The sequence below is a fragment of the Nicotiana sylvestris genome, chromosome 7, assembly GCF_000393655.2.
Source record: "Nicotiana sylvestris chromosome 7, ASM39365v2, whole genome shotgun sequence".
NCBI lineage: Eukaryota > Viridiplantae > Streptophyta > Magnoliopsida > Solanales > Solanaceae > Nicotiana > Nicotiana sylvestris.
This window is the reverse complement of record NC_091063.1, coordinates 112,377,081-112,400,560: the sequence shown is the minus strand read 5'-3', so window position 1 is coordinate 112,400,560 and position 23,480 is coordinate 112,377,081. Positions and strand designations below refer to the sequence as shown.

The 23,480-nt window shown below is 38.8% G+C and overlaps 1 protein-coding gene across 1 annotated transcript; it reads left to right on the top strand.

Annotated features, from left to right (window-relative positions):
* Positions 1 to 17,404: 17,404 nt before the first annotated feature.
* LOC138873635 (uncharacterized) lies at positions 17,405 to 17,776 on the top strand. The gene has a single exon (XM_070152110.1). It carries the CDS (start codon positions 17,405 to 17,407, stop codon positions 17,774 to 17,776), a length of 372 nt encoding a protein of 123 aa, XP_070008211.1.
* The last annotated feature ends 5,704 nt before the right edge of the window (positions 17,777 to 23,480 follow it).

Sequence of the window (23,480 nt, the reverse complement as noted above, 5' to 3'; positions counted from 1 at the left end):
GATCCCACTGGAGATAACCACTCACAAGCGAGCTTGGACCTGAAATTACACCCAGTCAATCAAAAAAAGAGACCCCAATCTGAGATCAAACATGCTTTCATCAAGGACGAGGTAACTAAACTCCTTAAAATATGGTCCATTTGGAAAGTCAAATACCCGGAATGGTTAGCAAACGTAGTAGTAGTCCCTAAAAAAGGGAACAAACTGAGAATGTGTGTAGATTATAAAGATTTAAATAAGCCATGTCCCAAGGGCTCTTTCTCTTTGCCTATCATCGATTGCATGATTGATGCCACGGTCGGCCACGAGATCCTCAATTTTCTCAATGCCTACAAAGGGTACAACCAAATATGGATGAACCTGGATGATCAGGAAAAGACCTCTTTCATCACTAAGTATGGCACATACTGCTATAATGTGATGCCATTTGGATAAAAAAAACGTCGATGCCACTTACCAACGCCCAGTAAAACGGATGTTCGAAGAAAAAATAGGGAAATCCATGCAAGTTTACATTGACGATATGTTGGTTAAGTCCCTGTGAGCAGAGGACCATTTAAAGCATTTGCAGGAAACCTTCAGTATATTGAAATGTGTGTTCAGAGTCGGATCAGGTAAATTTCTCGAGTTCATGGTATCCAATCGAGGAATCGAGATCAACCCCGAGAAGATCCAATCTATCGAGGATATCACGGTAGTGGACAATGTGAAGGTCGTGCAAAGGCTAATCGGGTGCATTACTGCCTTGGGGCGATTTTTCTCGAGGTCCTCCAATAAGAGCCACCGATTTTCTCATTACTGGAGAAGAAAAACAACTTTACATGGACCCCGGAATGCCAACGAGCCTTGGAAGAACTCAAGCAATATCTATCGAGCCCGCCACTACTCCACAAGCGGAAGGCATACGAACAAATATACATGTACTTGGCAGTATCGGAGATAGCGGTAAGTGGAGTACTAGCCGGAAGAACAAGGTACACAATTTCCAATTTATTATATTAGCCGGACCCTGGGTAAGGCCGAAACTAGATACCCTCACCTAGAAAAATTGGAGCTCGCTTTGCTAAAGCGCCTCTAGGAAACTGAAACTGTATTTTTAGTGACATCCTGTCTATGTTGTGACAAATTACCCATTGTGATATGTAATGCATAAACCCAAACTCTCGGGACGATTGGCCAAATGGGCCGTTGAAATCAGCGGGTACGATGATGAGTATCGACCCCAGACAGTCATTAAGTCTCAAATTTTAGCAAATTTCGTGGCCGACTTTACATTGGCCCTAATACCCGAGGTCGAAAGAGAGTTTTGGTAAACTTAGGGACGTCTTCGAAAATCTGGACCCTCTTTACGGATGGTGCCTCGAACGCAAAAGGATCCAAACTTGGCATCGTACTGAAGCCATCCAAAGGAAATGTAGTAAGACAATCCATTAGAACTGTGAAATTGGCTAACAACGAGGTTGAATATGAGGCCATGATTGCAGGCCTTGAATTGGCCAAAAGCTTGGGGGTGGAGGTGACCGAAGCTAAGTGCGACTCCCTCCTTGTGGTGAACCAAGTTAAAGGAACATTTGAATTCAAAGAAGAATGAATGTAAATGTACCTAGATAAGTTGCAAGTAACATTACATCGGTTTAAAGAGAGGACTTTACAGCACGTACCTCGAGATAAAAATAGTGAAGTCGATGCCCTTGCGAACTTAGAGTCGTCAGTCGAAGATAACGAGCTCAACTCAGGGGCAGTTGTATAGCTCATGAGATCGATATTAGAAGAAGGTCACATCAAAATAAACTCTACAAGCTTGACTTGGGATTGGAGAAACAAATATATAGAATATTTGAAGACCGGGAAACTGCCCTCAGATCCAAAAGAATCGAGGACCTTGCGCACAAAGGCGGCCTGGTTTAGCTTGTCCGAAGAGGGAATCTTGTTCAGAAAAATGTTTGATGGCTCGCTAGTAATATGTATGGGATTAGGGGATACTGAGTACATTCTGAGGGAAGTCCACGAGGGCACCCGTGGAAATCATCCAGGCACTGAATCATTGGTTCTAAAGGTAATCGGAGCCGGCTTTAATGGATCGACATGGAAAAAGATGCGAAGGAGTTCGTACAAAAATGTGATGAATGCCAAAGACATGCTCCGATGATTTACCAACCTAAGAAGCTGTTGCATTCGGTCTTGTCACCATGGCCATTCATGAAGTGGGGAATGGACATCGTTGGCCCTCTTCCATAGGCACCTGTAAGACTCAATTTATATTATTTATGACTGAGTATTTTTCTCAGTGGGTTGAAGCACATGCGTACGAGAAGGTAAGGGAGAAGGAAGTCATCAACTTCATTTAGGACCACATCATATGTCGGTTTGGAATGTCGTCTGAAATCGTATATGATAACAGGAAATAATTTATCGGCAGCAAAGTGACCAAGTTTCTTGAGGATCATAAGATCAAAAGGATCCAGTCAACACCTTATCACCCTAGTGGGAATGGACAAGCCAAATCGACCAACAAAACCATACTCCAAACCTTAAAAAAAAGCTAACCGACACCAAAGGAAAATGGAAAGAAATCCTACCCGAAGTCTTATGGGCATACCGTACAACCACAAAGTCCAGTACTGGGTCCACCCCACTCTCACTATTTTACGGCGCCGAAGCTCTAATACCGATCGAAGTCGGTGAACCAAGTGTCAAATTCTGATATGCAACAAAGGAATCGAATGACGAGGCCATGAGTACAAGCCTGGAGCTATTAGACAAAAGGTGCGAAGCCGCCCTCGTCCAGTTGGCCGCCTAAAAATAACAGATTGAGAGATATTACAATCGAAGGGCCAACCTTTGACACTTCAACGTCGGGGACTTGGTACTAAGGAAGGTCACACTGAACACCCAAAATCCGAATGAAGGGAAGTTGGGGCCGAACTGGGAAGGACCGTACTAAAATTCTCAAAATCACCGGGAAAGGATCGTACAAGCTCGGGGCAATGAACGGCGAAAGGCTACTGAATAACTGGAACATAACTCACTTGAAACGATACTACTGCTAAGGTACGACCCCATTCATTTCCTTTTTTACTTATTTTTGGACTAACACTTGCAGGTAACCAACAAGAAGTGAAATATATTGTCATGACCCAAATCGATGGGTCGCGACGGGCACCTGATACCCTGCCCAATCGAGTACCAATATAACATACCTTTTCATGTCATACTATCATAGATAACTGAGCCAGAAGGCTGCCATGAGATAAGTAGAATATAACATCTGATACCAGCTCATACACAAGACATACGGCCTATAAAACAAAAATAATCACTCATACATTGAACATAGGCCGACAAGGCCATACAATTTTTTACGTACATGACATCTGCCTACAAGCCTCTAAGAATACATGATTTTCATAAAGGTCGGTAGAGAGTCCTGCCATACCAAACAATACACGTCAAAATCATACTAACCAAATAAGCAACTCCGAAGCAAATGAAGCGCACCAACATCTTCCGCTAAGCTGATAGCCTACCTGGAAGGCTTTCAACCTGTCTATCAGGACCTATGGGCATGAAACACAGCGTCCCCAAGCAAAAGAGACGTCAGTACAAATAATGTACCGAGTATGTAAGGAATGAAAATTCAGTAAATAATAGACATGAGAGAAACATGGAGTAAAAGACTCGAGATGTAAGTCTGAACGACTTTATGAATCTTTTAATATTTAAAATGTCATGCATATGCATATAAAAATTATACCATGCATGGGTATATGCGTTCATAACATCATCAAGCCTCTGAATGCATCCCATCATATCATTTCGACCAAAGTAGGCAAATCATCAACGTATATTAGTTGATCAGGTGGTGGTGCGATATAATGTCGTAACCTTTTCCCATATCACCCCCCCCCCACCCCCCCCCACACACACACATATATATATATATATTATACATATATACGTGTATATAACGCCATCTGGTCATGAGTCAATGTACATGAATGTAATGCATTAGAAGTACGTCAATACAATCTCTTGGAATGTCATAAGACCATTATGCCTTTGAGTAATATCATGAAGTAAACTTTTTTCAACTTACGTATTTTTCTGAGACCCATGAACAGACCATAGAATAATAAAACATATGGGGAATCAAGAACATGGGAACCTCTAGTATTTCTATGAATAGAGTCATTTATGAAAGTTGTGCATTTGCTCGTTTCGTTTGTATCATATGGATCATGCGAAAAGAAAGAATGGATAGCCTTAACATACTTAGAGTAGGAAAAATCCGTATGATATTCTTGAAAAAGGTTGCACCGTACTCCTTTAGAACCGTAAAAATTTTACGTTGTTAAGCTTCTCGTTGGATTTTGGTTGAAGAAATCTCGTTGTTAATGTAGTGTTTAGAATCTGAAATTTTTTGAAAGCTTTACAAGAGTGGCTAACATTATGCTATGAAGTTCTTTTTAATCATCAATTCATGACTAACATTCTAATTTGTAAGAATGACTACATTTAGATTGTAGGGATTGGTATGATAAGGCATGAAGTGTCCTTTAATAATTAATTTGATTGACACCTAATCAAAATGAATAAGGAGTCATTTTCTTAAAGTGTAGTTTGCTGCCATATGGGGGTGGGGGAATTTTAGTCTTTATCCAACAATTAATTAATTTAATTAGGTGATATCCCGCTACCCGGTAATTAATCAATTACTCGCATAATTAAGAATTATTTCAAACTACTTAAAATTCTATTTATCTTTAATACACTTTATAAATCCTACTATCATGGTCATCTGTGTACCTTGTATGGTACTAGTCCATAAATATCGGGCACTATTGCTCGGCCCGTATTTTATCTCAATATGTTAACTTGGACGAAAATTTATTTTCTTTGGCTTGCTTCCCCTCTTACTTTCACGAATTTACTCATTACTTGTTTGAAATAACATAATCTTTATAATATTCAAACAATATTTTCCTTGGATTGATGTCAATTACCTTACGACAAATTCAACGTATAATACTTCATGGTGCATCATCGTCATAATTTAATACTGCGGGACGTAATATCGACGTAATATTGCAAGGCGTAACATCATTCCCCCCTTTGGAATATTCGTCCTCGAATGTTAACTGATGTTCTTATCATTTTCATAACTTATAGCTCTTGTGAATACCTCAATACTCTCCTTGCCATTTAGGCAGTTGTTCTGTAAACAAATCCAAAGGCCGGGGCATTCCCCCCCTTTAGGCCTATTTCCCACGCCATGACTTGTGATCGAATGCCTTCTATCATGTAGCCTTTACGATACTGACCTTGTAGTGTGCCTATGAGACTCTTCTCTCCTTTTTCCTCCAGCTTTTAGCCAATCTCCAGGCCCTACTTTGTAAACATATACAAGGCTTAATAGGATGCCTCTCTGGGCATCTATAGGTGTATTGAAGTTCTTAGCTCGGTACTTTGTAGAACTTGCGAATATGGCTATATCTTATTTCATAGACTTGGTTATCCATTCGTATGACTTTATTGCATCTACGTAGGTCATACTATACCATAATGTTTACTTCGATTTATCATTACTAAGGTCTGCAACCAACTCCAGGTTACTCTCGTTGCTTATCCTTAAGACTGATGGTCTAATCTTATCTCATATTGTTGAACTTTTATCTATCTATTATTGATTCACCTTAAGGTTGATCCATCATCTACCACCGATGACTTGATCTCTTATGTAACACTACCGCTAGGGCTCGCGTCTCATCGGAGACATCCAGAGTAATTAGATTGATCCACCTAGGGGTGATACTATACTTTCATAACTGTACTTTATAGAATCCGAATGTGACTCACCTTATATGTGTATTTTATCCCCTTACAGTTCATGCAATCTTCTTCAAGTCATTACTCAATCGAAGGCCCAAACGTCATCCTTTATCTATCACAATTATGCCCTTATTCCACTACCAGGACAACATTCCATATCTTCTAAATGCTACTAGTCTTAGACTCCTTTGAGTTCATTCTGGCTATACTGAGCCTTCTATAACTTAGAGAATCCATCAGCTCTCTTATTTTCATAAGCTTAATCCTAAGAACTTATCCATTCTTGTCACCTTTTCACTCACTTTTTCTTATCCTTACTCCTGTCTTCCTAAAACATTGTCGCTCTACCATACTTTAGCTTGCGACCTACACATATCTATTCATACTTGTTCGCAACCTCCCTTCAACTTTCTTGCACCATAGATTTCTTTATGTTATTCTGGAACATCAAGGGAGACATCACATCGTCTCTAACTCTTCTTTTACTCTCTAATTAGACCTTTCGGTACTTAGAAACCATAGGCTGGAAGGTATGCTATTGGTGACGTTGTTATCATCCCTGGATACTGAATCCCAGCGCTTCTAGTCTTTTACCTGAAGTATGGACCACTCTCATCCTTCTATACTTAAGTATTTCGTGTGTTGTTCACCTTTACCTTACTTACTTTAAAATATCACCTTACATTATTCTATCTTTCTTTAATAACCTCCCTCCCACATAAGTATAAATCATGTCCACCATTTGAAGCTCTATTATAATACTTGCACCTCTGGTGCCTATACAATCCGGGGGGAGCTCTATATTGATTTCTTATGAAGCTGGTACTTCTTCTAATTGACTTTGTCGTAGAGCCATTATAGAATATAGTTGTTGTGCTATCTCTCTTGAACCTCTAATATTAAGAGTGATTGTGCTATGTTCTCAATCATGATTCCTATAACTTCTGGGTCCAATAATCGGATTCCTGATTTACTTAGTTGATGTAACTCTTTAGTTTTCTCTTCCTTCTGATTAGCCTTTATGTAGGCTTAAGCTATCTTCTGATATGTGGCTCATGGAATTTAGTTATTACTTTAGCCTTTTATGGACGCTATGGAAAACCATGATGTAACCTTCTAATGATTCAATCCTTTGTCTATGACCTGGACCCAATTCCTTCTTTTAACTTGTATGGGAGTCTTCTACGGCTAATCATTAATCGGATAATTCCTTTCGTTCCTTTTTAGCTAACTTCAAACGTAAGCAATTGCTTTTCCCGGTCCTTCTTCCCCCTTTTGCGTGCATACTTGGATCGTCTGAGTTCTTACGCATGCCAAAGTTTTTGTGCAACTCATATGGTCTTGAATATTACTTTTGGTTTAACTCCCCGCTCAATAGCCATAGTAGGTGCAACTTTCTTTTGGAGTGCATACAATTTCATAGTTAGACTGTTGTTACACAACCATTTCCTCTTTAGGTCATTATGCTTTGGTTGAAGCCTTCTTCTTTATTTTTTCAACTAGTCTTTCATTGTAGTACTTGGGGGGGGGAGATCCTCTGACTCTTGTAAGGCTGCGAGTTTATCGTATCGTATGCCTAACAAAATTTTTGATGTTCTTCCTAGCCTATAATTACCCGTAGTTACTTATCTCCACGCCCTTGTGCTTGTAGGGTTACTTCTGAACTAATATTTTGACTGTCTTTACAGTGGCATTCTTTTTTTTTCTTTTTTTTCGTAACACTCATACGGTACATTTTTAACTTCCCCAACTCCTATATGGGTATATTGCAAGAATCACGATGTTGTAGCAACGAAGCTAAATTCCCCATATTGGAGTTTGCTATGTTTATCTTGCAAGATTCGTTGATTGTTCTGTATCCTCCTGTCTAGCCATAGTTAGGTTCTTCCTCAATCAATTACTAACTACTTGTTGGCCCATTCCCGTATCAATATTCCGCGTAATCTTTCTTGTGTTATTTCCTTTGTCTTAACTTACCTCTCGCACTGGCTCCTTATTAATCAATAACATCTCGGGCAGGAACCCTTACTTCCTATCCTTGATGTCATGTTTGCATAATGCTTTGGTATCGTCGGATATCTACATGCTTTGAATAAGTGCAATCTCATCCCTTTTCTATTTTATCGCATTCTTCCTTTACCATTCCATAATTACTAGAACCACTTAATTCTGACTTAATGCCACCTCACTCCATATTCCCCTCTTTAGGGAAGTACTAATATTTAGCGCTACGACGATCTACCGATAGATGTTTTACCTCTTCATCATTGGCGTATTCTCACATTATCGATGACCCTTACTCACCTTGCGGTAATTCTTCTGTACCAAGGATAACAAAATTCCTTACTCTCGAGGGTGGCACTTAGTGTAACTGGCACACATAGTCCCTTAAGCTTAACTTTGCTCACATTGCTTGCTTTAGGGAAGCGTATTCCTGAATGACCATTCTCTGAATTTCTCATGAATCTTCTTCTATTGTCCATTCTATTATCGCTGGAATGAAATCTAAAACTCTCATGATGCTGACTATTATCCAATCACTTAGTCCCTAATTTATGTTTAGTTTATCTTGTTCACCAGCCCATACTGATTTCTATTATTCTTGGGTCTAACTTTTCCTTCCGGTAGTTGCGTTGGAGTCACGGACTTATTTCTTGAAGTAAGGATATGACTTTTTGGCCTACACTCTTTTGTTGTCTCAAGGTCTGTCACCTCTCATTTTTTCCTTTACTTGACTATAGTCTTTGTAATACTGCCATCTTTTTGACCTACCGTTGTCATCCATGTATCACATCTTACTCTTAATGCTTCATTAGCTCTTTTTCTTATTTCCTACTAATATTTATGTCTATCACTTTATTCTGAAAACTTCAACAAGATATTCTTTTGATTTTAGCTCCTATTTGCTCCATCCACTAGCTCTTCGGGTTGCCTAGCTTTATTTTTCTACTAGGAAAGGGAGTCATACTAAGATAATATTTATCCTTTTCAGACTTCTAGTGCCTATCTTTATAGAACTCATATCTAGCTGTACTATTTTAGAGTGCACCATCTAGGTGTCTCACACGGAGATCTATTACCACATTTGCACTATCATTCAGAAATGTCAACTAACTCTACCAATCCATTCCCCATTTTGGGTTACTCTAACCCCAGTCGAATCCTGATAACCTATCCTTCTCTTAAACTATATATGTTAGCTCTCATAGGACATAACTAAGATCGGTGTGGCCGATTGTACGTACATTTGTCACTGTTCAAGTTACTCAAAATGCTTATATCTCCCTTCCTGAATGGTAAATAATGATAACCTTTATTAACTAGGTACCTCGTACCCTTCACCTTGTTTCTTTTACTTATTGAAACTTGTGTCTACCTTCTGATTCTGTTATTTCTTTTACCGTAAGAGTGGATAAGTATTCTTGCCTTAGGGATCCTTACCAAGGAGCTTACACACACATGATCTACTGAAGACCTTATGTTTAATCATCATAAGCATGATGCAAAAATCGAGTTCCTTTGACCCAAATCTTTCACAACTATATCTCTTACCAAGCGCCTTTCTGGATGTAGGCATCGTCGTATTATGAATAAGATAGAGTTTAGGAAATTGAGTTCTTACAACTGAGCTCTACCACACGATCTAGAGTAGGAAGAAAGAGTGACAATCCCAAATGCCCTGTAGACTCCTGCTTATAAGTGTGGTGCACGACACACCCATAAACAAGACTCTACTAGACACAGCTTGTAGACTCCCTAGGACAGAACTGCTCTGATACCACTTTTGTCACGACCCAAACCGTTGGGCCACGATGGGCACTCGATACCCTACTCAACCGAGTACCAACATAACATATCTTTTCATGTCATACTATCATAGATAACTAAGTCGGAAGGCTGCCGTGAGATAAGTAGAATACAACATGTGATATCAGCTCATACAAAAGACATACGACCTATAAGACCAAAATAACTACTCGTACATTGAACATAGGCCGATAAGCCCATACAATCTTTTACGTACATGACATCTGTCTACTAGCCTCTAAGAATACATGATTTTCATAAAGGTCGGGAGAGAGTCCTGTCATACCAAATACACGTCAAATTCATACTAACCAAACAAGTAACTCCGAAGCAAATGGAGCGCACCAACATCTTTCGCTGAGCTGATAGCCTACTTGGAAGGCTCTTGACCTGTCTATCAGGACCTAAGGGCATGAAACGCAGCGTGCCCAAGCAAAAGGGATGTAGGTAAAAATAATATACCGAGTATGTAAGGAATGAAAATCAGTAAATAATAGACATGAGAGAAATATGGAGTAAAAGACTCGAGATGTAAGTCTGAACGACTTTATGAATCTTTTAATATTTACAATGTCATGCATATGTGTATAAAAGTCATACTATGTATGGGTATATGTGCTCATAACATCATCAAGCCTCTGAGGGTATCCCATCATATCATCTCGGCCACTATAGACAAATCATCAACGTATACCAGCTGATCAGGTGGTGGTGCATATATAACGTCGTAACCTTTTCCCATATCCCATATACATATATTACACATATAGATGCATATATAACGCCATTAGGTCATGGGTCAATGTACATGAATGTAATGCATGAGAAGTACGTCAATACAATCTCTTGGAATGTCATAAGACCATTATGCCTTTGAGTAATATCATGAAGTAAACTTTTTTCAACTTACGTATTTTTTTGAAACTCATGAATAGATGATAGAACAATTAGACATATGGGGAATCAAGAACATGGGAATCTCTAGTATTTCTATGAATATAGTCATTTATGCTCGTTTCGTTTGTATCGTATGGATCATGCCAAAAGAAAGAATTGATAGCCTTAACATACCTGGAGTAGGGAAAAATCCGTATGATATTCTTGGAAAAGGTTGCACCATACTCCTTTAGAACCACAAAAATTTTACGTTGTTAAGCTTCTCGTTGGATTTTGGTTGAAGAAATCTCGTTGTTAATGTAGTGTTTATAATCTGAAATTTTTTGAATGCTTTACAAGAGTGGCTAACGTTAAAAGATCTTCATCTAGGTTATGTTGCCAGGATAATATGGATTGGGGTGATGTGGGATAACCCATTGGTATTTGCACGAGGAGGTTATCCGGTGATTTGATGGTGTAACGACCCAGTGGTCATTTTGAGAAATTAAGCTCTGTTCGGCGGCGTAAGGTCTGGAACAACTTCATAATATGAGTATCAACTTTCGTGCATGGTTGAATTCAATTAACGGATGATTCAGAGTCAAATTGGAAGAAGGAATCTAGATTTGGAAGTGTAAACGGTGAGAATTTGACCGGAATTGGACTTTTGGGTAAACAACCCCGGAATGGGTTTTGGGTGATCTCAACAACTTCGTATGGTGATAAATGTGTCGTCCACCCTGGACCGATCATCCCTCTCATAATGTAAAGCATGCCATGCAGGTGGAGTCGGTATAGGTTGCGGCAGTCCAAACTGACGAAATACCCGCTCGGAGGCATGGTGCTCGACAATATCAAGGCATATGAGCGGGACAGAAGCCCTCCAAATATGTCGGCCGAACATGCAATACGCTGGCAGGGAACCTATCACCTCATCACTGTACGATGTCCAGATGAACTATCAAATAAGAACACAAACGTCAGTATGCACAACACTAAGTTAATCTATAACAAGTAAGTTTAGTTAGATATTCACCTGTGCGTCCTCCGGCAGATCCAACACATCCCTGCAGAAGGGGAGATTATGATGGGCATCATACTCTCGTGCAAGAGTACGACGCATAACCCACCTACAGGCTAGAGGGAGTTGCGGAATTTCTACATTAGCCGGTAGCTGTGGTAGAGGTGGCTGAAACTGCAGAAATCTCTCTTAGACCCAAACCTAACATACAAAGTTGACGTAAAGTATAATATTAACTATAACTAGGTAGAATTGTAACTAATGGACATATAATTTGAATATGTTGTCACCTGTAGAAGCGGCAGAAAGCCACCAACGTCTCTTTGTGTGCCGATGCAAGCCCGGCACATCTACCTGTACAGATATGAGATGACAACACCAACCCAGCTATACAAAGCTGTATCCTCGAACCGGGTAATATGATGGAGAAAACGGAGGCTCACTAGGTTCCCCGAAGTGTTCGGGAACAAGACCCCCCCCCCCCAAATAAAAGGACCAACAGCAGCCTCGTATATCACTGTACATCCACCTTTGCTGACTCATCGGTGATAGTATGGTGGATCTGCACTAGGTGGTATCTAATGGGGACCAACTGTATACGACTGGACCCAGACGCTACCGCCTCATCCTCCGGCATGAAACCCGTGAGCATGTGCAGCATATCCCAATATGTCTGCCACGAATAGTATCTCATGGTCGCAGGCAGTAAAACTGGCAAGCCATCAGCGGACAGGCCATATAAAATCTCAGCGTCCTGGGGCTGTAGAGCTAATAGATCCAACGTCCGAGGGTCGGGATGTATAGTCGCGTCCATGTCGTCAACTGTAAATTCATATTTTTTAATAACTTAATTGTACAAATTATATATATATATATATATATATATATATATATATATATATATATATATATATATTTATATGGGTTTCAGGGCTCGATATTTTGAGGACCAGTGACACCAAACTATTATTAATAATTATGTATTTTTATTATAATTTAAATTCATATGTTTTAATAACTTAATTGTACAAATTATATATATATATATATATATATATATATATATATATATATATATATATATATATAATTATGTGTTTTTATTATAATTTAAATTCATATGTTTTAATAACTTAATTGTACAAATTATATATATATATATATATATATATATATATATATATATATGGATTTTTATACAATTATTAACTTAATTGTGCAAAGTTTGCATTTTCAACAACCAGTATAAGATACTTAAACAAAAGAAATTCTAAGCTAAAATACTACACATTACTACGCTACAAGGCTCTAAATTTTACTACGCTATAAGGGTCTACGTTTTACTACGCTAAAAAGGTCTAGATTTTACTACGCTAAAAAATAATCTAAACTAACCATAAACAACAAATAAATTTAATTGCAAATAAAATACAAAACGGCATGAAACACATATATATAAATCAGGATATTAACAGACAAATTTATTTTACTAATTTATACTTTTTTAGAAAACACTAATTTTAAATCCGGATAAATTTAACATACTAGTTTCGAAAAAAAAACACAAACCGAAATAGAACACATACAAATCAAATAATATGCATTATTATAAATGTTTCAACTTAAAATAAATCAAAATACCTCGATTTAGAATTTTCGGAAAGCAAAAAGATTGAAATTATGACTCCGGAAGTGTGAATCAACAATAACACGAAGCTCTACTCGAATGTGGGACCTACGTTCTTCGATTTTATGTGTCGGGGGGACCAAAAAAAAAATTTAAAAAAAAATGGCAGAAACGGGTCTGGGGTGGGGGACCAAGAAGAGAGGGGAGTTAAAATAATAGTGGATGAATCGACATGGAAGACGGAGGGGATATAAAATATGCATGTATAGAGCCACTATACCTGGCACTATACATTAATGATGTATGTATAGCGTCTGGTATCGTGGCGCTATACCTGGGCGTGTCAGATTTTACAATATAGCGCCACAATACCTGGCGCTATACATTAACGGTGCTGTTACTGTTACTGTATAGCGTCAGGTATTATGACGTTATATATAAAAATGTAATTTTTTTTACTACCTATTTGTGTAGTTTGAGTTCAAAAGAACCACATTTTGGTTCCGGACTCCCAAATAAACATCCACATAAAACCTTCTTGTGTTATCTTGATGCCTTCTACTAAATCACTTACTTTATAAAAAAAAACCAACATAATATCTGTACACAAACACCTAAGTGGTATTTGAACAGACCAAAAGACCAAACAAAAACAAAAGATAGTCCTTCGTACCCCCTTACATTACTTAATTAGCCTTTTCACAATCAGTTGCAATGTTCTCTTTCTCCTTACCACATTAATTTGGGCTGGTCTAACTTCATATGGTGCTTATTGAAATGTGTTTTCAATTCTCGAGCCAGTGTCCTTTACTTCATGTCCCTAATATGTAGTAACATTCTTTTTCGGGACTCCGGTAATTACGGCTTTTTCCCCCTTTTTGCTGATAATTATGCATGCATTTTGTTTTTTTTTTCTCTTGGACCTACTAAGCTTCAGATAAATCTATTCAGAGAACACGTAATATCATGATATAAACTTTATCAACTTACGTATTTTCTAAAATCCAAAAACAGATGATAGAATACTATGACACATGAGGGAATAAGAATATACATGTATCTAGCATTTCTACGAATAGAGTAATTTATGAAAGTTGTGCATTTCCTCATTTCGCTTGTATCGTATAGATCATGCCAAAAATAAAGAAGGGATGACCTTAACATACATGGGATACTATTTTCAGAGCAAATCTTTTTCATTCTCTCGTATGCCCATTTATTTATTTTAATGCAAACTCATCGTATGATGTATACACTGGAACTAGCACGCCATACAACCATGTCGATGTCTTACTAACAAAAGCTACTGCTGAAAAACCAAATTAATGAGAAAATTAAGAGTCATTATGAAGGTACACACACCCTGGCTTCCAAAGTAACACTCATATGAATTTCTCTCTTTCCTTAAACTGTTACTTCTAATTTGCAATAACGGGGTGACTAAAACGTATGTCATATAACTACTTAAGGAGCAGAACAAGTAACACCTATAAGCAAGGGTTGACTATGGGTGCCAATTAAGTGAGTTGGTGTCACGAACCTAAAACCGACCCGGTTGTGATGGCGCCTATCGTGAAACTAGGACAGCCGACTCAACTCCCGAATTAATCATTTATCAACAAAAAAAAATTATTTCTAAGCCATTAATTAATTAAATATCTCATAATGTAAGTCTAAATGAACAGTACGGAATAAATACACAAGCCCGACATCGGGGTTTCACAAGTCACGAGCATCTACTAAGGTCAGAATACAACGAAGAGTCAAAAAAATGTACTAAATACAGCCTAAGGAAGACAAGAGGGAGAAAAGCAGTGCTGCAAACGTCGATCAACTACCTTGCTAACTCCAATGACTCTGCCACTGAGCAACCAACACCCGCTACCAGGTTCAGAAATACCTAAATCTGTACACACGGTACAGGGAGTAATGTGAGTATGCCAACTCAGTAAGTAAGAAAAGCAGTAAGAAAACACGTAAACGACGTCAAAACGCTACAACAAACGCAGGATAATCCCAACACAGTACAGAAATTATTTACTTCGTAAATCATGCTCAGTTTCGGTTAAACTTTTTAAAACAATTTTCAACAGTTTCAAACGAGTGATAAAACAATGAGTAAACATGATAGAAATGTAAACAACCCCTCGGGCAAAATATGTACGATAAATCGCCCCACGGGCATAATATCAACAGAACCAGCCCCTAGAGCTACCTCACAATCACTCGTAATCAGCCCCTCGGGCATAACATAAATCAAGAACCGCCCCTCAGGCAAGATATGGATCAAGAACAACCCCTCGGGAAATAATATGAAAGAACAACAACCCCTCGAGCTACATCATATCACTCACACTGGGTAACCGCACTCACTGGGGGTGTACAGACTCTGGGAGGGACCCCTTATGGCCCAAGCACAATAACAAGCCATCTCATGGCATAATCAAACAGGCTCTCGGCCTCATATCAACCCACCTCGTGGCGTTACAAATCAGTCCATCGGCCTAATAATCATAAATCAGTATCACACTGCTGCGACGCGCAGCCTGATCCCATAATATTCTCACTACACAGACCCTCGACCTCACTTAGTCAGAAATCTCTCATGCCACTCGGGCAACAGTAAAACATGATGCTCAACCCAAAATATCATTTAAAATATCAAAACAGAGTAAATATGGCTGATTTATGAAAATAGTAGAATACAGCATAACCGAGTACAAATATGAAGTCAAAACAGTGAGGAATAGTAGTAAAAATCCCCTAAGGGTCCAAAATAGTTGGCACGAGGCCCAAATATGGCATTCCGCCCAAAAAATGATAATAATTTTCAAAACACAATGATATCAAACAGTTTTCAATCAAATATGCGACTTAATAGTCTTACGGGACGGACTAAGTCACAATCCCCATTGGTGCACGACCCCACACTCGTCATCTAATGTGTGCGCCACCTCAAAGTAACACAATGATATGAAATTTGGGATTTCATGGGCGTGACAATTAATAGGTTTTAAATGTCCTTGCCTTATGTTTTGATGTTCTAACAAACTTATTGTAAAGAACCAGATAGGGAACTTGACCCACTTGGACTATACTCCAAGTTTAACGGATTCCAGCTAAACGTGAACTGCTACATATTCAGGAGCTAGGAAACCAAACAAGGACCTGATACCCTTGTGGTTCCTTCATAGCAGTACAAAGTCAGTTAGACACAGTTGGAAATGAAGTGACCGCCTGCACTGTTTCTACTGCACTGCACTATTTCCAGTGCCCACTCATTCCTTGACCAACTAAATTTCTCGCATCATTTCAAATGATGTGATAAAGGTGTACCAACAATGAGTTTATATTGAAACATCACTTGAATGTTTTAGTTTCGGATTCAAGCCTTTTGCAAAAACAGATAAATCAATTCTCACGAGCTTGAAGAACAAAGTTAAATGCTACTACGGACCAGTTCCTAAAGTTAGTATGTTGTTGTCATTGAGTTGTAACTTTGTGAATGTTCTTATTGTATCTCCTAAACTGCTTAGTTAAAAGCGTTGATTAGGAATCCTCTTGTAAAATCCGTAAATTCTCTGAGTTTATTTTGTGACTAGGTTTAGTCATAATTAAAGTCTTTGTCACTAGAGAGTGACAAAGTGGCTTGTGGTGAGAGTATCATAATTTAGTCAAAGTCTTTCTAACTAGAGAGTAACAAAGTGGCTTGTGGTAAGAGTGCCATAAGTTAGTTGAGTTGAATCCTTTGTAATAGAGATATTACAAAGTAGCTTGTAATAGGTTTTTATAAGTTAGTGATGTTGAAAGTCTACAAGGTGCAGGTCGTGGTTTTTTCCACTTGAGTTGGGATTTTTCCACGTAAAAATCTTTCTTTTCACTTACTTATAGTTTTACTAGTATTCTCAGCATAACCTCGTAGAGGACCAGGTATTCTACTATTTGGTGGACTCATACAAACTAACAATTGGTATCAGAGCAGGTTCCTCCTATTAGACTAACACCTAGGAAGGATCCTTATGGCTGCTCCACCAAATTTTGAAGAAGGTCAATCTACGTACTGACCACCTAGGTTCAATGGACAATACTATAGGTGGTGGAAAACAAGAATGCATGAATTTATCATGGCTGAGGATTTTGAGTTATGAGATATCATATGTGATGGTCCTTATGTTCCAACAAAGGTACTGGAAGAACTCCCATTTTCAATGTTAAAAACTAGTAAAGAATACACTGGCGCAGACATGAAAGTTGTGGAGAAGAATTTTTGTGCCAAGAAGATTCTGGTATGTGGAATAGAACCTGAAGAATATTATAGAATTTCTGCTTGCGACACTACTAAAGAGATATGGGAAGCTTTGCAAATAGCTCATGAGGAAACTACCCAAGTAAAACAGTCTAAGATCGATATACTCACTATAGAGTATGAACTCTTCAGGATGAAGGACTATGAATCTATTCAAGATATGCACACAAGATTCACTTCCATCATAAATGAGTTACATTCACTTGGCGAAACCATTCCTAAAAACAAGCTAATGAGGAAAATCCTCAGTATTCTGCCTAGACCATGGGAAAACAAAGTGAATGTAATTGTTGAATCAAAGGACTTGTAGGAGCTGACCACATATGAGCTTATTGGAAATCTGAAGACCTACTAGATGAAGAGGAAGATAGACAGTGAAAGAAGAGAGCCAAAGAAATAAAAGAACCTCGCACTCAAAGCTGATAGCAATGATTCAAGTGATGAAGACGTTGAAATGGCTTACTTAACCAAAAGGTTTCAGAAGATGGTCAGAAGAAATAGAGAAATGCTAAAAAGGGGCAGCTCTAGCAAACCAAAAAACTATGATCTCTATCATAAGTGTGGAAAGCCTGGACACTTCATCAAATACTGTCCTCTCTTGAAGCAAGAATTCTCCAAGAATAATACTGAAAAAGTAGCTAAGAGGAACTCGGTTCCTTTCAAGGACTTCAAAAGAAAAAGATATGCTGATAATGTGATGAAACAATCTCTTGCAACATGGGGAGATTCCTCTGGTGAGTCTAAAGATGAAACTGATGCTGGTGATAGCTCCATGATGGCAGTTGAAGGCGAGCAAAATGAATATGACTCAACCTTTGCTTTGATGGCTCAATCAGATAATGATGAAGACGATGACAACAAGGAGGTAAATTTTAGGGATGTTCACAGAAATCTGAAATCCTACTCTCCTAAGAAACTCATGTCTTTAGCTAGTGTATTGATGATTCCTATCATAGTCTTGTGGAGGATAGGGATTCCTTGACCATAGAACTAAGAGAAGGTGAACAAACTAGAGATGACTTAGTGGCTGTAGTTATTGACTATAAGGAAACCATTGAAAAATTCAAAAAAGATAGAAATGATTTCTTGGAAGTAATTTCAGACCTAAGTAAAACAATAGAGAGACCATGGACCAAGTCAAAACCTGGAAATTCTGGAAAAGGAAAAGAGATAGCTAGTGTGGAACACAATAGACTTGAAAATGAGTTGAAAGTTGTGAGAACTAGGATGTGTGCTAAAATTGAGAAAAACAAGAACCTCCAAACTGATTTGGAAAGAGTAAAAAATGATCTTGAAGAATTCCTAAAGTGGACATGGTCTTCAGAAGCTATCACTGCCATATACACTAATAATGGTGGAAACAGGCAGGGAATAGAGTTCCAAAGAGAGAACTCCTTACAACCCTCACAGCAAGTACGTCACTATTTCTTATAACTGGCTCTGTACCCACTGTGGAACAATGGGCATGTCAAATAAAATTGCCAAGACAGGGTTCAATCTGTTCAGAAAAACAAAGTGTTTGCTAAAAAGGTGACTACAAAAGAGGGACTAGGTTCCACTCACAAAAAATGCACATTACTCGCATGGACTAAGAGAGCTCTTATTCATCCTCTTGCCTGCTACAAGGGACCCAAACTTTCTTGGGTTCCTAAAACTAACTCCTGACCTTCTTGTGCAGGGAACAATGAAAGGAAGCAATCAACAATAGTTCACGGATAGTGGGTGTTCAAAGCACATGACTGGGAAAACCATGGACTTTTTTCACTAAAAGCCCTGCAGGAAGGGAGTGTATCCTTTGGCAATGGGTAAAGGGATAAATTCTTGGAGTTGAAAAAGTCGGGAAGTCACTCACTCATTCTATTGAAAATGTGTACTATGTCAATGGCCTTAAGTACAGTCTTTTAAGCATCTCTCAAATCTGCGATAAGGGAAACAAGGTGGAATTCTTGTCCAAGATATGTACAGTTACTGATCTGGTAACTGGTGAAGTGGTACTTGTGGCCAAGAGATACAAGAACACCTATGTTGATGATTTTGAGGCCTTACAAAGTGGTGATTTGAGTTGTTTGAAAGCTGTTGATGATGATGCTGAACTGTGGCATAGAAAACTGGGGCACACAAGCTTTTCTCTTCTGAACAAACTAATTTAGAAGGACCCGGTCCATGGTCTGCCCATGTCAAAATTTAAGGTGAAAAAAAATTGTGATGCTTGTGCTAAGTGAAAACATGTGAAGTACTTCAAAGCCACTAGAGCTTTTGCATATGGACATCTGTGGTCCTATGAGAGTGCAAAGAAGAGAAGGATAAAGATACATCTTTGTGATAGTAGATGACTACTCCAAATTCACATAGACTCTATTTCTTAGAACTAAAGATGAAACCTTTGAAGTATTTGTGGCCTTCGTGAAGAAAATCCAGGTGAAGATGGAGTCTAGAGTCGCATGCATTAGGTCAGATCATGGAACAAAATTTGACAATGCTAAATTTGATGAGTTCTGCAATGAAAATGGCATTACCCACAACTTCTCAGCTCCCAGAACTCCCCAGCAAAATGGAGTAGTGGAAAGGAAGAACAGAACTCTGGCAGAGATGGAAAGAACAATGTTAATCGACAGTGGAATTGCAAAGAACTTCTAGGCTGAAGCAGTCAACACTTCCTGCTACTTGGTGAACAGGTGCATGATCAGATCCCTCCTAAACAAAATCCCATATCAGTTGCTGAATGGAAGGAAACCCAAGTTAAGTCACCTAAGAACATTTGGGTGAAAATGTTATGTTCTCAATAATGGAAAGGATCAGCTTGGTAAATTCGATGCTAAGAGTGATGAAGGAATATTTCTAAGCTACTCTTCTCAAAGCAAAACGTACAAGATATATAATAAGCGGACTCAATGTGTTGAGGAAAGTGTTCATGTTATTTTTGATGAGTCTTATTCATCCAGTGAGAAGAGTGTTGAAGAAGATTAAGATGGAGAACCCTTACTAGTTCCTGGTGGAGTCATTGACATGACAAATAGAAAGGCAGACATGATGAGCCAAGTAAAAGACCTGAGTGAAGACAACACTACATCATCTTCAATGGAACCAGATACTTCAATTACAGTCACTGAAGTTGAAGAAAGAGTAGTTGATGTAGTTTAGGGTACTCCACTAGAACCTAAGAGAACAAAGGAAAACCAGTCAAATGTACCCACATTCTCTCTAAATGAATCTCAGACATCTAACTGGGGACATAAAAGCTCTCATCCTCTTGACAACATAATTACTCCTCTAGATTCCGGAGTGCAAACCAGGTCAAAAGCCAGAAATTCACTTGCCTTCTCAGCCTTTCTCTCCCAAATAGAGACCAAGAATATCAAGGAAGCCTTGAAAGATGCATATTGGATTACAGCCATACAAGATGAGTTACATCAGTTTGAAAGGAATAATGTCTGGGACCTGGTACCCAGGCCCTCAAATCGAACCATTATAGGAACCAGGTGGGTGTTCATGAACAAGCTTGATGAACATGGAAATACCACAAGGAACAAGGCCAGGCTAATGGTTCAAGGATACAATTAGGAGGAAGGGATTGACTACGATGAAATGTTTGTTCTGGTCACTCTCATGGAAGCTATTAGAATTCTAATCGCTTTTGCATCTCATATGGAATTCACCTTGTTCCAAATGGATGTCAAAAGTACATTTCTAAATGGACTTCTTAAGGAAAAAGTCTATGTGAAGCAACCTCCAGGGTTTGAATGTCATGAACACCATGAATATGTGTTTAAACTGGACAAAGCATTGTATAGGTTGAAGCAAGCTCCTCGAGCTTGGTATGAAAGGCCGTCAAAATTCCTCTTGGAAAATGGCTTTAAAAAAGGAAAAATTGACAACACCCTATTTCTAAAGAAACGGGGAAGGAACCTGCTCATTGTTCAAGTTTATGTTGATGATATCATTCTTGGGGCCACAACTGATTCTCTGTGTGAGGAATTTGCAAAACTCATGGGAAGTGAGTTTGAAATGAGTATGATGGGGGAACTGAACTTCTTCTTGGGTCTTCAAGTAAAACAGTCCCCAAAAGGTACATTCATTTGTTAGAAAAAATACATCAGGGAGCTCTTGAAGTGGTTTGACATGGAAGCATCAAATGTGATAGACAATCTCATTGCTACGGCCACTCGACTGGACATGGATGAAGCTGGGTCTCCTGTGAATCAAACCATGTACAGAGGCATTATTGGGTCTCGTATCTATCTTACTACAAGTAAACCTGATATTGTCTTCAGTGTGGGTTATGTGCGAGATTTAAATCAAATCCCAAGGAATTTCACTTGAAGGCAACCAAGAGAACTTTGAGATATCTTAAAGGAACACAGGACCTGGTCCTTTATTATCCCTCAGGTGACAGCTTTAAGCTTATTGGATATGCTGATGCAGACTATGCAGAATATCTTATGGACAAGAAAAGCACTTCTGGAATGGCTCACTTCCTAGGTTCATGTCTCATCTCTTGGGGCACAAGAAAGCAAAACTCAGTGGCTCTTTCAGTAGCTGGAGCAGAATATGTAGGCGCAACATCATGTTGTGCACAACTTTTGTGGACAAAAGCAGCAACTGGAGGACTTTGGGGTACTCACTGAGAGTGTGTCCCTTCTATGTGATAACAAAAGTGCACTCAACATGGCCAAGAATAAAGTTAAACACAAAAGGACCAAGAATATTAATGTGAGGCATCACTTTTTTAGGGACAGTATGGAGAAAGGGTTAATATGTATGAAGTTCCGTAGAACAGACGATCAAATTGTAGTCATCTTTACCAAGGTACTAAGTGTAACGACCCGGCCGGTTGTTTCATGAGTACCACTCTATTTCCCCCATTTCTGCTTCTTATTGCCTTGTTTAGCTGTATTTTGTATTACCGGGTTGGCTGGCTCGGGTTCGGAGAGGTTTTGGTAAGGTTTGAGGCACTTAGTCTCTTTTGAGTAAGCTTAAGTTGGAAAAGTCAATCGGATGTTGACTTATGTGTTAAAGGACCCAGATGTGAGTTCCAATGGATCGGATAGCTTCGCGAGGTGATTGGGACTTAGGAGCATGATTAGAATATGTTTTGGAGGTCCAGAGTAGATTTAGGCTTTAACTGGCGAAATTGGAATTTTGGCATTTTCTGTTTGATAGGTGAGATTTTGATATAGGGGCCAGAATGGAATTTTGGGAGTTGCAGTAGGTCCGTCGTGTCATTTGGGATGTTTGTGCAAAATTTCAGGTCATTCGGACGTGGTTTGATAGACCTTTTGATTGAAAGCGGAATTTACAAGATTTTGGAATTTTTAGGCTTGAATCCGTTGCGAATTTGGTGTTCTGATGTTTTTTTGAGCATTCCGAAGGTTGGACCAAGTTTGAATCATGTTATGGGATAGGTTGGCATGTTTTAAAAGCTCATTTCCGCGATTTTAGCCTAAGTTCCTCCATTTTTGGACGATTTTGAAGCTTTTTAAAGAGGATTGAAGAGGGAATCAACGGGGAACACTTGGAAGTAAAATTTATGGACTTTATACTCAATACTAATGTGTTTTATAGCTAATTAATCATGGAATTTAAGCCTAATATTGAAGAACTAGGGCTTGTAATTGGAGACCTAAAATTTGGGATTTCAGGGATCATTTGTGGTTGGATTTTAGTGATTTTGATATGAATGAGCTCGGGGAGTGATAAGGAGTCTATTAATGTATTTTTTATCGGAATCCGAGGCGTGGGCCCGGGGTTCGGGTTTGGCCAATTTCGGGATTTGTGTTGTAATTTGATTTCTTTCGAGTGAGCCTTATTCCCTTAGCATATTTTGATGGTTTTGCATTGATTTTGGTTAGATTTGGAGCATTCGAAGGCCGATTCGAGAGGCAAGGGCATCGTGGGCTACAGTTTGGACCGGATTGAAGTGAGTAATGATTGTAAATGTTGTTCTGAGGGTATGAAACCCCAGATTTCACATTATTGTGCTATATTGAGGGGACGCACACGCTAGATGACGAGCG